Source organism: Lagopus leucura, unplaced genomic scaffold, assembly GCF_019238085.1.
Source record: "Lagopus leucura isolate 7727_CA_CO unplaced genomic scaffold, USGS_WTPT01 Super-Scaffold_100021, whole genome shotgun sequence".
Classification (NCBI taxonomy): Eukaryota; Metazoa; Chordata; class Aves; order Galliformes; family Phasianidae; genus Lagopus; species Lagopus leucura.
This window is the reverse complement of record NW_024962274.1, coordinates 5,218,035-5,231,422: the sequence shown is the minus strand read 5'-3', so window position 1 is coordinate 5,231,422 and position 13,388 is coordinate 5,218,035. Positions and strand designations below refer to the sequence as shown.

Here is a 13,388-nt window from a genome sequence, read left to right as displayed (position 1 = left end):
ATAATTCATGATTTTCCCTATCATTGCCTAATTATATCTGTCATTATAAAAACAGTTAATAACTCCCACGTTTGCATACAACCAGATCTACTTCATTATAATGAAAAATCTCTGGTATTTCCTTTTTACTACGATCATCTACCCTTTCCAGCATGAATCCTCCACGGAGTTATGCATCTCACTGCATTCTTCCCTTCCCTTCCCATCCCATCCAGCCCAGGGCATAATGCCATTCACTAACTGTATGTGATTGCTACCGTACTATTGTGATGTGTTATAAATAGCACAGTTTCAGTATAGTTCACTCTGAAAAAGTATCTGTAGAGATGACCTTTGGAATACCAACTGTGCATTTCTTGTTTTTCCCTTTCACAGCATGCAGTGGATCATGATGCTCTTAATTGGTGCAGTTTATTAATTACAAAGGAGCATAGAAGCTGAGTGGTAAGCAGAGGATTTCTACAATGAAGTGGATAATTAAAAAGGATTAATGAGGTGGATTAAATAAAGGGATTGAGGCCAAATGGAGCACAAATTTTTGAAACATTAGTGGCCCCAAACTGCTACATGCAAGGGCACGTTCCTTTCCAGTTTGATGTTTGTTTTTACCCAGAAGTGTCAGTCTTTCTTTCAAACCAGGTTTATCAGCATATTCCCAGGAGAGCTGAGCAGATTTTGTCCCTCCTCCTGTGGCCCAAAGTGCTCCTTCTGTCCAGTACAAGTTCCCATCTGGTTTGCTTTCAGCTCTGTGCTGCACCTGTTTCCACTACCACATTAAAGACAAAACTCAAAGGATGTAATGGATGACACTAATCCTGTGCTTCCTCAATCTGCTGAAGTGCTTCTTAATAACCTCTTTCTCTTTAAGAAAGATGGAGGAAAAAGACTTTGCTGGGATTCTGAAACAACAGAAGCCCGCCTAATCCACCCCTAAAGCTTCTTGGCTAACAGCATTCCTTCCTGCGGAAAGGCTTCTCTGTGGGCAAGTTTGGAGCACAACAAAGCCTATAGAAGGACTGATGCAATTGTCCCCAAATTCTGCTGTCAACAGCTGGGTTTTTCTTCTCCCTCCTGCTCCCAAATCAGAAGTGGTTCCACTGCAGATCTGAGCAGAGCTTGGAGGGACTCAGCAGGCAGTGGAGGTGGCTGCAGAGATGGAGAGGAATCCCCCAGGGTGGGTGGTGGGAGGGAGCTGGTACAGTGCTGTGGGAGCGGCAGGTAAACACTCACTGTGATATTTAAATCAAGTTCCCTTCTGAAGAGAGCTCATTAAACATCTGATATCTCTTGATCCTTACTCCCAATCCATTACCGGATCATTTTTGCATAGTTATTTTGCAAATGGTAGAGAGAGACATACATATTTCTGCCACGTGACCCCCATCTGTCTGCCTTGTGGATTTCTCAGTTGCAGTAGTGCTATCTGGCCAAGCACTTACTTGGCTGGAATAGGAAAGCAATTAGTATGTAGGTAGTTATTTGTGTCAGTTTCCTTTTTTTTGGTGTGACTCATGAAGCAGAAATCACAGGATATGGTCACTGTAATATCACTGCCCATTCTGAGCAATGGGGAGCTCATCTGTGGAGCACACAGGATTCCTCACACGTGATTTCTGCTTATCTCCCCACGCCAGTTACTAGTGGAAGCAGCACTTCGGAGCTGGGCCCACGCTGCCAGATCCGCTGCCCCTCCCAGCAGCAATATTGCCCCATTTATAATTGCTCAGTGTAGGCAGTAGGTAGCACACAACGGGGAGAGCCCGCCCCTTGAGCAACGCCGCCCGGGCCGGCTGAACGCCCCCAGCCACCGCAGCCCCGCCTGACCCCGCGCTGCCGCCGGGCAGCTCTGAGCTGCGGCCCCGCGCGGCCCCTGCTGGAGCCCGGGCGCTGCCGCTGTGCACCGCACGCAGGAGGGCTGCAGGTAATTCTATTTCTGTCTGCGTTTCTATTCGAACATACTGATGAGAATTTTCAGGTTTTTTTGGATGAGATGTTTCTCCTTTTCTTGAGCTCCGAAGTGATCGATGCCACCCATCAGCGCAGGCTGCTGAGGGCCCCATCCAGCCTGGCCTTGTGCACCTCCAGGGCTGGAGCACCCACAGCTCTGCGGGCAGCATTGCCAGCGCCTCACTGCCCTCTGAGTAAGGACTTTCCTCGTAATATCTCATCTAATCTAAACATATCATCCTGGTTTTATCTGCACTGTCAAATGTAGTTATTAGCGTAAGCTGCTCTCTACTGTGGCTCACGTGACCGTAGGCGTTAGGAGTTGGTGGATTTAAAGCTTTCATTCATTTCCGTGCCTTTTCCTTAAGTATTACCACAACCCCACCATCTTTTGCATTATGATGAGAACTCATAGGAACAAGGGAACACAAGAGTCATGTAAAATGTAATGTGACCTCTGGGCACAATATCCACTTAGCAGTGTTCAGTAATAAGAAAGTTGCCACGGTGTTGTAATATCAAGACCAAAAATCAGAGGATCTGCTCTGCCATCCTGTTTGTGCCACATGCAGAGAGCAGGTTGGCTGTGCGTAGGTGAGCCGGTCCCTGCTGCTGTCTCTGAAGCTCTTGTGGGAAAACGCCCAGCGATTGGAAAGACCCTGCACGATCAGCCTTTGTCTCTCCTCCCAGGGGCTCAGGCAGTGCAGACCAGTATTTTTTATGTTAATAGAGACCCCTCCCATCGTGTGTGACCGTGTGTCCTTCACAGCAGCTGTAAGGATTGCTGGTGCCTCCCGAAAACGCAGCAGTGTGCCCAGGAATAGCTGCCTAGGGACAGGAGGGCATCAGGTGGGTGCTGCCTGTGAATGACTGCCTCTCAGGCTGGTTGCTAAGGAGGTTGGGGTTGCCTAGCGACTTCATTTGGGTTTTTCTCTGCTAATGTGAAAGCAGGAGCCCCAGATGGGACACAGACAGCACTTAGACCAAAGAGCTGCAAGCAGAGTGGGACGCAGGCATGTCCGTGCAGTCTGGGCTGCTCCTGGCTCTCCATGGAGGAGGTGGCATGGGGACAGGCCCAGCTCACGGCTTTCACTCAAGATGCTCTTCACCTTGCTGGCATGGCGAGGCCCGAGGAACCATGGGTTCCCTGTTCTGGGGTGCTGCTGTGGGTGCAGCAGGTGAAGGACGCAGCTGGGCCCATCCCACACAGCCCTGCCGCTGCCGCCCTGTGAGGGGCTCAGGTTCTGACAGCTCTTGCAATGCTTCTGCTGTTTGTAAAATACTCACGCTGGGCCCGTCAGGCTGTCCTGCACCAGGTGTGAGGTGCTGCTCACCGGCATCTCTGGGTGACTGCGCCCCGCCACTGCACCGACTCGATGAAAAAACGGAGCGGGGTTTTGGACAGGACCGATGCCGGAGCCGTGTGCCGGCCGCTGTACCTGCAGGAAGATGGCATTTACCACAGCCCCGCCCCGGCAGAGACTGAAGCCCACCAGCTTTCGTCCCCCCGCGGGACGGGAAGAAATTTGTTTTTCCAGAGTTTAACACGCTCAGACCGGCACCGTGCCCGTCTGCAGCAAGGTCCCGCCTCGGCACGCGGCTGCCGGGCCGACAGCGGCACGGTGACTCAGCGCTCCGCGGGCAGGGGCGGCGGACGGGACGCGGCGGCCACTCCGCGGGCGCGGGCACGCGCACGGCGGACGGGGGGCGGCGCGGGGGCGCGCGAGCCGGACGCCCGACGCAGGCCGCCCCGTCGGCGTCTCGGCGCTCGGCTGCCCGCCCTGAGCGGGCGGGGCCTTTCCGCTGCCATCCGCGGTTCGGCGCTCGCTTCCTCGCCGCCGGGGCTGAGCGAAGGAAGAGGCAAGATGGCGGACAAGGCGCCCGGCGGCTCGCAGAAAGGCAGTGGGAAGGTGAGGCCGTTCCGCGGGGCGGCCCGAGGCCCGGCAGCCCGTTCCGCCGGCGGGGGGTGTAACGGCCGCGACCCGCCGGCGGGGCGGCGGGGACCAGGAGCGGCGGGGCGGGCGGCGCGGCCTGCCGAGTCCCCGTGTCCCCGCCCCGGCTCCGCTCCTGCGCGGCGGGACCGCGGCCCGGCCGGGGAGAGGCGGGAAGCGGGCGGTGCGGCGCGGTCGGAGTCCGAGCCATCGCGGGGCGTCCGCAAGGCGCCGGGCAGCGGGCTTCTAACGGGCCTCTAACGGGCTGGCGGTCCACGTTCCTCAGCCGCGGGAGGCGGCAGCGCCGCGTCGTTCCTCGCGCCTTTCGCCGCGCGTTCCGTGTGCCGTAATGGCCGCGTTGGGTGCGAGGGCCGCGAGCCCCGGCGGCGCTGCCTCGCGCACGGCGTGTCCGCGGCCGCGCTCCGCCAGCCCGGAGCCGGGCCTTCCTCGAATTCCGTCCCGTCTGCGGCGTGGAGCGGCCGGGCTGCGGGCGGCCCGCGGGTTGGGGCTGCAGTGCTGTCTGCTTCCCTCGGTCTGGCAGATCTTAGACCAGAAGGACAAAACTTCTCCTGACCGTTCTTCTTCTTCCTTTGATTTTTTTTTTTTTTTTTTCTTTCTTCCTCCCGTAATGAGTGTGGAAACCGGTCAAGGGAGAATTTTGGCACAGGAATTTTGGCACAGGAATTTCTGGTGCTGTAGAGATAAATGTTCTTTTGCTCATTTTTTTGTTATTCAGCTAAAGCAGGATTTCTTTATTATTATTATTATTATTATTATTATTATTATTTTGCTTGGAAACCAACTGAAATTTCGTTACTGAGAGTGTTTGCATTAGAGAGGGAGTTTTATTTTTGCTTGCCTTTCATGGCCTATTCCAAATATTGTCAGGAAGCATTTCTTACATCTTCCCTTTGGCTTGGAACTGTGAGCAGGATCTGGATAGAGAATTTGTGTGGAAAGGCTTCCAAGGGGCCGGGGGTGGTGGGGTTACAAGTATAATTAGGCACTGAATTTTAGTTTATAGAGCACTGCAACCAATCGCATGGTGTACAAAGCAGCTTGTGTACAATCCTCTCCTTTTTACAGTTATGCTTTTTTAATTTACTATTTTATCAGTGTATTATTTCTGTATTGATGCCCTTTTTCAAGTTTATAATAATAATTAAAAAAAAAACCCCACTTTCCTTAGTTCTGCAGTGTTGTGTGCAGACTGTCCTTCATACTAAGTCATGCCATTGAAATCAGTGGCAGACTGCAACGTTGAACAAATATGTGTTAATTTCTCAAGACCTGGAGTTCTCAGAAGGCCCTAAGCCTTGCCACCTCCCTGCAGTTCCACCTCAATTCAGTTTCTTATTACTTCAGAGGCATGTGCTGTGTTCCCAGTGGCCTTTTTCTCATGCTAAATATTGTAGACCTTGTTTCATCAATGTTATTGTATGTAGCAAAGAAAAGAATGGTTCATGGAATGTTTGTATTACTGTTTTGATTGCTTTCTACAAGTAATTACGCAACATTTTGACGTTTTAAAAAATTTATTTACTTAAGAATAAATAAATCAGAGTTTTAGGTTCCATTTCCTTTGGTGCCTTGTGTTTGCAAGTTATAAGATATGTTTTGTAAACTCCATAGGATGTGTTTTACTGGCAATTTTGGGATGTTCCCTTGCTGGCTTCCACCCTGTCTTCTGGGAAGAGCACTGTGATGTGTTTCCTGTGCTCTAAGTCTGGTGACCTGGCAAGCGGAGGCTTTAAAACTTGCAGTTCCTCCCATTCACAGCATGTGATGTTTGTTCTTTGGTGTTTGTGTCCAAGCACAGATTTGCAGTATATGAATTCACTTTTAGAGACTATCATCAAGTTTATTTCAGTCCAGTATTGTCTGTTTGCTTCACTGTTTGGTGGCCATCCATTGAGATGGTTGGGGCTAGGAGCATCCATTGTCTGTGCTGCCATGGTGGTAGCTGCTTTTCATAACCTAAATAAATTTGAGAGTGTCTTATATGAAATGTGTTGTAAGAGCATCATCTATTCACCTGTCATGTTAAGGTTAGGATAACAAGGTGTGCCTAAGGTTTCTAGAAAAATAACTGGTAACGGAGGACAAAATGAAGGAAGAGGAAATGAAGGTTGCCAAAGACTACGTGTGAGCTCGTTGTAAGATGTAGTTCTAAAATGGCAGATTCTAATTCTGTTTTCTAATGTCAATATAATGAAATGTTACCCGCTTGGATGACTCTGCCAGTTTCTTAATACATCTTCTAAGAGCAGTAACTGTATTGCATGTCTGCTGCTCTTGCATGTGATCTGGTACCACCACTTGGGTGCCACATGGCAAAGGAGGTTATTATTCACTGGGATCAAATTGTAAGTTTCCCATTTTTCATTTGAAAAGAGTACTAGGGACATTACCTAATCTTAAATGCATTTCTTAGGCTTTTGTGCAATGTTATGCATCAATAAAACATTGAAGAACCAAGATTCTTGTGTCTGGGCAGCCTTCATTGGTAAGTTGAAGTGTATGAGGGGCAGCAATGAAAAATCTGTGCAAGTGTGAGTTCCAGTTAGGTGTAGCATTCTGCAGGATGGTGGTACCTGTGGTCTTTAGCTTCTCCTGCGTTGTTATTCAGCTTGTGAAGAAGAGCAGGAGAGGCGTGAATGCATTCCTGTGTTGATGGATATGTAGCTGGAGGTTACTTTCAATTTCCTCTTGAACAGTAGAAGATGGAATATTGTCTGCTCATCTCTGTTTAAGGTTCAGAAAAACAAGACTGTCCACATACCAAGTGAAGTAAGAGCTAACACACTTTATTTCCTTTTGCTAAACTAATGGATGGGTCCTTAAGTTAATATATTGATCCCTGTTGCTAAGCCAACCTTTATCAATTCTAAAGGGAAAGCATCCCTTGCAATTTTCTATTGGCTTTTGTGCATGCAAGTGATGTCTGTTTAAACAGTGAATAATGCTAGTATGTACTGTTCTAGTAAATGTGATGAGTAAGTAGATTAGCTGTAAAATTTAATTCATGGGTGTTTGCATGCATTTGTTTCCTAGATTGTTTGATAGAGAAAGGAAGTATAAAAAGAGGCAAGTTGGTTTGAGAAACCTCCCTGCCCTTGCTGGGTGTTAACCTCTGAATTGGAGATGTGATTCTGTTGGCATTTCCTTGGTGGTAGTGCTGACACCGGCTGTTCTCAGCCTTAGCAATGCTTTCCTTCCCATACGCTGTCCTCTCCAGGTGATTTGGCATAATTTTGGGGGGATGGTATTAGAGAGGCAGCCTGTAATGATTAAGAAATTGGTTTGGCTGACCTTCCCCAGCCATCTCGTTCCCAGGTGAGCAGCTAGAGTGGGAGAAGCCATCTAGTTCTGTGTTGCAGATCAGTTGTCTGGTGTGGGAGCAGAATGAAGGGAGGGTGTTGAAGCAGAGCAGGAGTGAGAGGTAACCAGAGTTGTGTATAACAGCTTTACCCTTGGGCTGTGAGTTTTGCAGGAGCAGGACTTTGATTTATGTTCAGGCTTGCAGCCATTATCGTTCTAAAGATAGCATCCAGAGTCTGATGGCTGTGGGATCGTATGCTGTGTTTTATGGGCAGCTTTTGTTCTTTGATGTTTTACAAAATGGCACCAATATTAGCTTAAACGTTTATGTAGTACAGCATATTTTAAACATTTGTGAAATAGTGTCATCATGCCAGCTTTACCCAGAGGTTGCTAAATCTGGGGAAAATGTGAAGAACTGGATTTGTGGGCACATAGCTTGCTGACAGGAAAGATCTGGAAGAACAGTCATCTCTTTTGTGTTTCCTTTGGAAGCTGCCATGAATCTGGAATAAAACTTAAGCATCAAAATCTGAGAGATGGGTCTCAGTGTTGACTTCCTGGTAGGAATTTATGGCAAATTCCCCTTCTGTGCTCCTTTTACTATATATATTTGTGCCATTTTGAAGGTTGATCAAAGTTGGGTAGATTCAGGGTTAAAGATCTGAGCAACCTGACTTCCAGAGCTGCGTTTTCTCTGGAATGGCATTGAAGCAGCCTGCATTGCTGCTTCGGTTATGATGGCAAAAGTCTTTGAGGGACCCATGCAGAGAAAGAAATGGAGGCTGATCCAACTGGAAAAGAATCTGCTTGTGTTTTTGTTATTGTGCTGTTTTTGAAGAAAAACAGTTTCATGTGGAGTGTTGGTGGCGGTGAACTGGGAATGAGGACTTGTGTAAGCTGCTTATGCTGGCAGCTACTGGAAAGGAAGACCCAGCACAGCCTTTCTATCAGCATGGTGAGCACAGAAGAGCTGTCCTCATCTCTCAGATCAGCAGCTGCTGGAGCGGGTTGCAGGGTGGCTCTGTCTGCGGTTGAGTTGCGCTGTTGAACCTGATTAGAAGAGGGAAAAAGAATCTTGTAGGGCTCAGTTATTCTATTGAATCAACCCAGCTGATGTCACTCCTGGAGGGAAACATTGCCCCTCACATCGAGGCAATGCAGCTGGTGTGCAGTGCTGCAAGTATTAAATTAGTCTTCTTTAATTGCTGTTATTTAGAAACTGACAGATAGGGATGTGTAATTCTGTCAGGAGTTACTTCAGTTTTCCATGTGAGTACAGTTGCTTGGATGGTCAAAGACGTGAGCTAAATTTATAGACCTTAAAAACAACAACAAAAAAAGAACGCTGTCAGGAGGAGAATACTGTGGCTCTGTGTTTTCTGGAGCAAGCTAGAATTGCTTCTGGAAGCTGTTGGGGTTCTCCTTGGCAGAAGCTCAGCCGGTGCAGAAGTGGTGCTGTGAGGCAGGGCCCTGGGGCAGGCTAGGAGCTGTCGTGCCTCTCTGTGGGCACCCCTGGGTGGCCTGCTGGTCACCTGGCCCGCGTCAGAGGCCTTCCAGAGCTGTCCTGCTGGGACATGGAGGTAGTGCCTGGAGAGTTCTGTGCATCCTTCCTCAGGATGTCATCTATTGTGTCTTAAACATCACTGTGTTGGGCCTGGGTGCTGCCTGTTATGGCATACTCTGACTTGCTTGTTGTCCTCCGTGGAAGTACCCCAGCACCCACCCTCATTGGATGCTGTTGCTTTCCAAAACTCCTCTGTGATACAAAGAGAATGGAGAAATGTTACTTTCGTTCTTCTGATGCCATAAAATCCCAGCCAACCTCCCTCATGCTTTGTCATGCCTTGACTTCTGGTCAAGAAGGCTGAGCATGGGCATGGTGTGCTAGTTCTGATAGAAGCTGTAAATACCTGGTAACAAATGCTGGTGTTTTGTAACTAATGAATAAGCTTTGGCTAAGGAAAATCTTTTATTTTGACTTTAAATTCCAATTTACATATGAGCTGTGCATCAAGCAGTTCTGTCTTAACAGCAGAAGTTCCATTAGTGAGGCTTTCTGGAATTCAGGCATTACATAACTTCAGAACTTGCTCAGTTCTGTTTGCTGGAGTTTGTATCACTTAAATGAATTTCAAATCTGATTTTAAAAAGGCCCAACACCACCTCTGCACGGATTTTATAGACATGTTCCATAGCCTAGAATTGATTTTAAAAAAAGGGGAGTGAGTTTAAATACAGAACAGCAACAGAAGGAAAGTACATGTCTCGTAAACTATATATAGTAGTGCAGAACATTTAGTATGTGTGAGATGTGCGGTTTAAAACTTGTTAGGGATCATCCAGCTTGAGTGCTGTCTCTCTGGGCCTTGGCAACTCATTTATCACTTGTTTTAGGTCACAGACGGAATACTGCATAATTGTCTGAAAAGATAGGGAAGTGTTCAAAGAAAGCTGTAGAGCTGTGGATCAGTGAATTCTTGTTCATAGTTTTAACACTGCATTGAAATTGACAGCTGGGCATGCATTACTACTGTGTGTTTTTTCAACTTAAGTTACTGTTTAGTTTAGGGTAATAGAGTTAATTGATGAATATTCACAAATTGGACTTAATGATCTTTAGCTGGCTTGCATCTACGTGCACCACACTGAGCGGGTTTGGGAATGATTTTGTAGTAGTAAGGCATGTGTATTTAAGCACAGTGTAATCTTTAGCAGTCTAGTGACAACTTTGGCAGATTCCTTGTAGCAGACTGCATTTTTTTTTTTCTCTTTGAAATGATGTTAATGGCAAGTTTAAAAATTGAGCTGTGAAAATTTAGGCATTTTTATTGGTAGTCCCTTGTTTGACTTCTGTGGGTGCTGTGACAGTATTCAAATATGTCACCGAAATACTTTGTGCCTGTTGTCCTTCTTGAGTATGTGAACCTTGAACCTGGAATCACTTGCAGAGGACTGAATCAGAAGGAAGCAGTTTGTTGGCCTGGTTTTCTCCTTCTGTGTCTCACCTCCTCTTCATTTTCTCTCCAGGTCAGAGCTCCGGATGCGGCACATAACACTGGGTCTGCTGATACACATGTAAGGCCAAATGTTTTTTTTTTAAATGAAAGAGGGCTGCTCTCCAAAGAAAGCTGATTATTGCAGGCAAACTCTGTTGCACAGTCTGTAGGTGTTTGTAAATGGAATATGGATGTTTGTATTTAAAAAAAAAAAAAAAAAAAAGTAATAATAAAATGTTCCTTGAAAGTTTTTAACAGCCAGGAGTGTAGGAAGGTCTACTGAAGGATGTTGCATTGTAACAGATGCATACAGTTTTCACTGCTTCTTCGTGTTTAAATATGTTTCTTTTATACTCGAGTGTAGTTCAAAATGCTAGCTGGTTAATTTTAAGTCAGTGTATGTTAAAGTGGACATTTTTATTGTATGCGGTTGGTTTCTCAGAAAAATGAGGGAAGAGGTGGCCCTGTTTCAGTCCTCTGTTTTTCTTTCTAATCAAAAATGCTTAACAGGTATGTAGTTGTCTGTCTTTGTTTCAATGTTACTTTGCTTCTGCACTGAAGATACCTTCTCCCAGTCCTGTGGTTGGCACATTGCAGGAGGGCTTACCTGTTCCTGACCCAAAATGAAATACGCAGCAAGAGCCAAATAGCATAAGTGCCAGACAATTCATCTCTCATTTAGATATCTTCCTATATATATACATAAATATATATATATTTGCCATATGAAGAAGTCAAGTTTACTTGCTTGTATGAAAGCATTATTCAAGTTACGACAGCAGAAACTTCTGATGAAAAAATAGGATATTTTTCATGACTTGCTTTCCTTCATGCAATTTAGAAAATCATTCCTAAAACTCTTTTGAAAATGTTTTTACTGTCTCTGAAACTGGGATTTCAGTACTTCATGCCATCTTATGCAGTGTTATGTTCAGTGGGAATCTACTTTCATGCAGTGATTTGGCTAGTTAACTTGAAGTTTTTGCTTTGCTTCCATCATTTGCTTTACTCCTCTCGTTGTGTCATTTCCATTCAGTAAAGGAAGAAGGTCTTCAAGCTTTATGCTATTGTGCTGTTAGTAATTTTGTGAAGCTGCATATGGTTAATGCTATAACTGCCTCCTGGAATGTGAATCGCAGGAGTAAATGAGTTCACTCCTGTTAATTTGATGTTGCTCCTGCCACATGGAGCACTGTTTTTCTCTGAGATCATTTCTGAAGAGAGGAGGTCTTAGTGCCAGATCTCTGGTTGTCCTACAGCTGCTTTCATTATGTGACTAGAACACAGGCTCTGTGGCTGATCTGTGTGTATCTGCTGTGAGACATAACTGGTGGATGGCAGGATAAGCCTTGAGTAGGAGTGCAGCATTTGTTTTTGTGGGCATTGCTGTGCCACAGCAGCGTGCCAAGGTTCTGTATTGCTTGTCATACTGAAATATGAGCTGTCATTCAGACAGCAGGAAAATGTGATTTTATTCACTTAGAAGACATGTAGATGGGTGAAAACCTGCTGATGAACAAATCACAGGGGCTCATGTTGACAAACACAGCGTCATAAAGCAGATGACTCCACAGACAACACTGCATTAATTTGTAATGGGTCATTTCCCATTTAATTAGGAACTAGGAAATGTTTTTAAAAGAAATAAAAAAACCTTTTTGGTGGAATGCTCAGTACAAATCTAAGAAGCTTCTGAGTTACTAAAGAAGGATTATAAGCTGATTGTATCTCTAACAGTTGTTCAGCTTTTTGTTCTTGTATTAGGTAAAGAGATGTTGAACAGCAAGCTGATACTAGAAATGAACGTTCTTATACAGGAAATTATTCCTAGAGGAAATCTTGTTGGCATTTGATTTTTTTTTTATAATAATATCATAGAGAAGTTGCACACCTTATTTGTCTTGATCTTTTATTGAACTTTATTTTTTTTTTTAAACAGTTAATCACTGTCAGCTATGTCAGAGCATGAAAAAAGTCTTTTCAAGACAAAGGCTAATGGATTACCTTCTAGACTTTGGATGGATTACCTTCTTACCTTTTAGAATATTATTCTTGTTCTTAGGCTGGTTCTGTATGAGCTACTGTGTTAAACTAGGAATTTTCAGGACTTTCTTTTCTTTTTCTCTCCTTCCCATTTCTCATGTCTTCTGAACATGGTCGTTGTCCTGTTGTCCTTGCTCTCTCGGTGCTTTACAGGAAGCACCCATCAAATTGAGATGTCTTTGAACGATGTTTTAGGAGTTTCCTAATTAATACATTGGCCATTCATTTTTCTGAAACACAGATTTAACTTGTTTTATTGTATTAGATAGTTCAGAGAGAAGTGCAGGAAGCCTTTTGTTTTATTTTCTGAACATATAAACCAGTTGCCACCTGTAATTCACTTAGAAACTTTCTGGTCTTGGCCAAATTGAAGAGTAGTATTATTTTAATTGTTTTGCAAACATTCTATTATTTTTCATACTCCTTTTGCAGCCTTTAATGGAAAGTAAACTTAAAGCATTCAGCATTGGCAAAATGAGTGCTGCCAAACGGACTTTGAGCAAGAAGGAACAAGAAGAATTAAAAAAGAAGGTAATTACATACAACAAAATGTTGGGATGTATGCAGGGCTGGAATTAGTTTGTTACATTATAAATAGCTTCATCAAGACCTTTGTTTTGATTTATAAAACTGTAGCTTTATAGGAATGAAATTGAATTATATTTTACATGTTTAATTTGTTCTTGCTGTATGTGGTGTTTGGAGGCTTGCTTCTCTGCTTATCTAAGTGAGAACTCAAGTTCTTTGGCATCCTGAAATGCTGAATTACAGCAATCCATTGGTTATTGTGCTTTTTAAAATGAAGACAGATATCACCTTAGGTTATTTTCTGTTTGCTCTCTAACCTTAGATTTCAGTAGAGTATTTGTTGTCTCTGAAATTGTTCCAATATACATCCTTGTTACTCTCCAAAGTGTATTTTTGTCTGATGAGTTAGTATCTAACTTTAATCATTTTGATCATTAATAAACTGAATTTTGGGATGTTCAGGAGCATCTGAATGTTGGGAAATATGTAGCATATAGTTGCTGAAGTGGAAGTTTAGAACTTTTGGACTTTGAACATTACAAACTCAACTCCTACTGTACTGCAGTGGGATTTTTCTTGCTAGATTCCTGAAAATGCTAGCATAGAGAAGCATATAATG

The 13,388-nt window shown here is 44.9% G+C and overlaps 1 protein-coding gene across 1 annotated transcript in view; it reads left to right on the top strand.

Moving 5' to 3' along the window:
- The first annotated feature begins 3,762 nt into the window (after positions 1-3,762).
- Positions 3,763-13,388, top strand: part of LOC122183777 (U2 snRNP associated SURP domain containing) — a 41,899-nt gene continuing 32,273 nt past the window's right edge. The window contains exons 1-3 of the mRNA XM_042878073.1: positions 3,763-3,857; positions 10,230-10,277; positions 12,674-12,772. Of these exons, the coding sequence (XP_042734007.1) occupies positions 3,813-3,857; positions 10,230-10,277; positions 12,674-12,772 (192 nt within the window). The 5' untranslated portion in view covers positions 3,763-3,812. The remainder of the gene's footprint in view (positions 3,858-10,229; positions 10,278-12,673; positions 12,773-13,388) is intronic.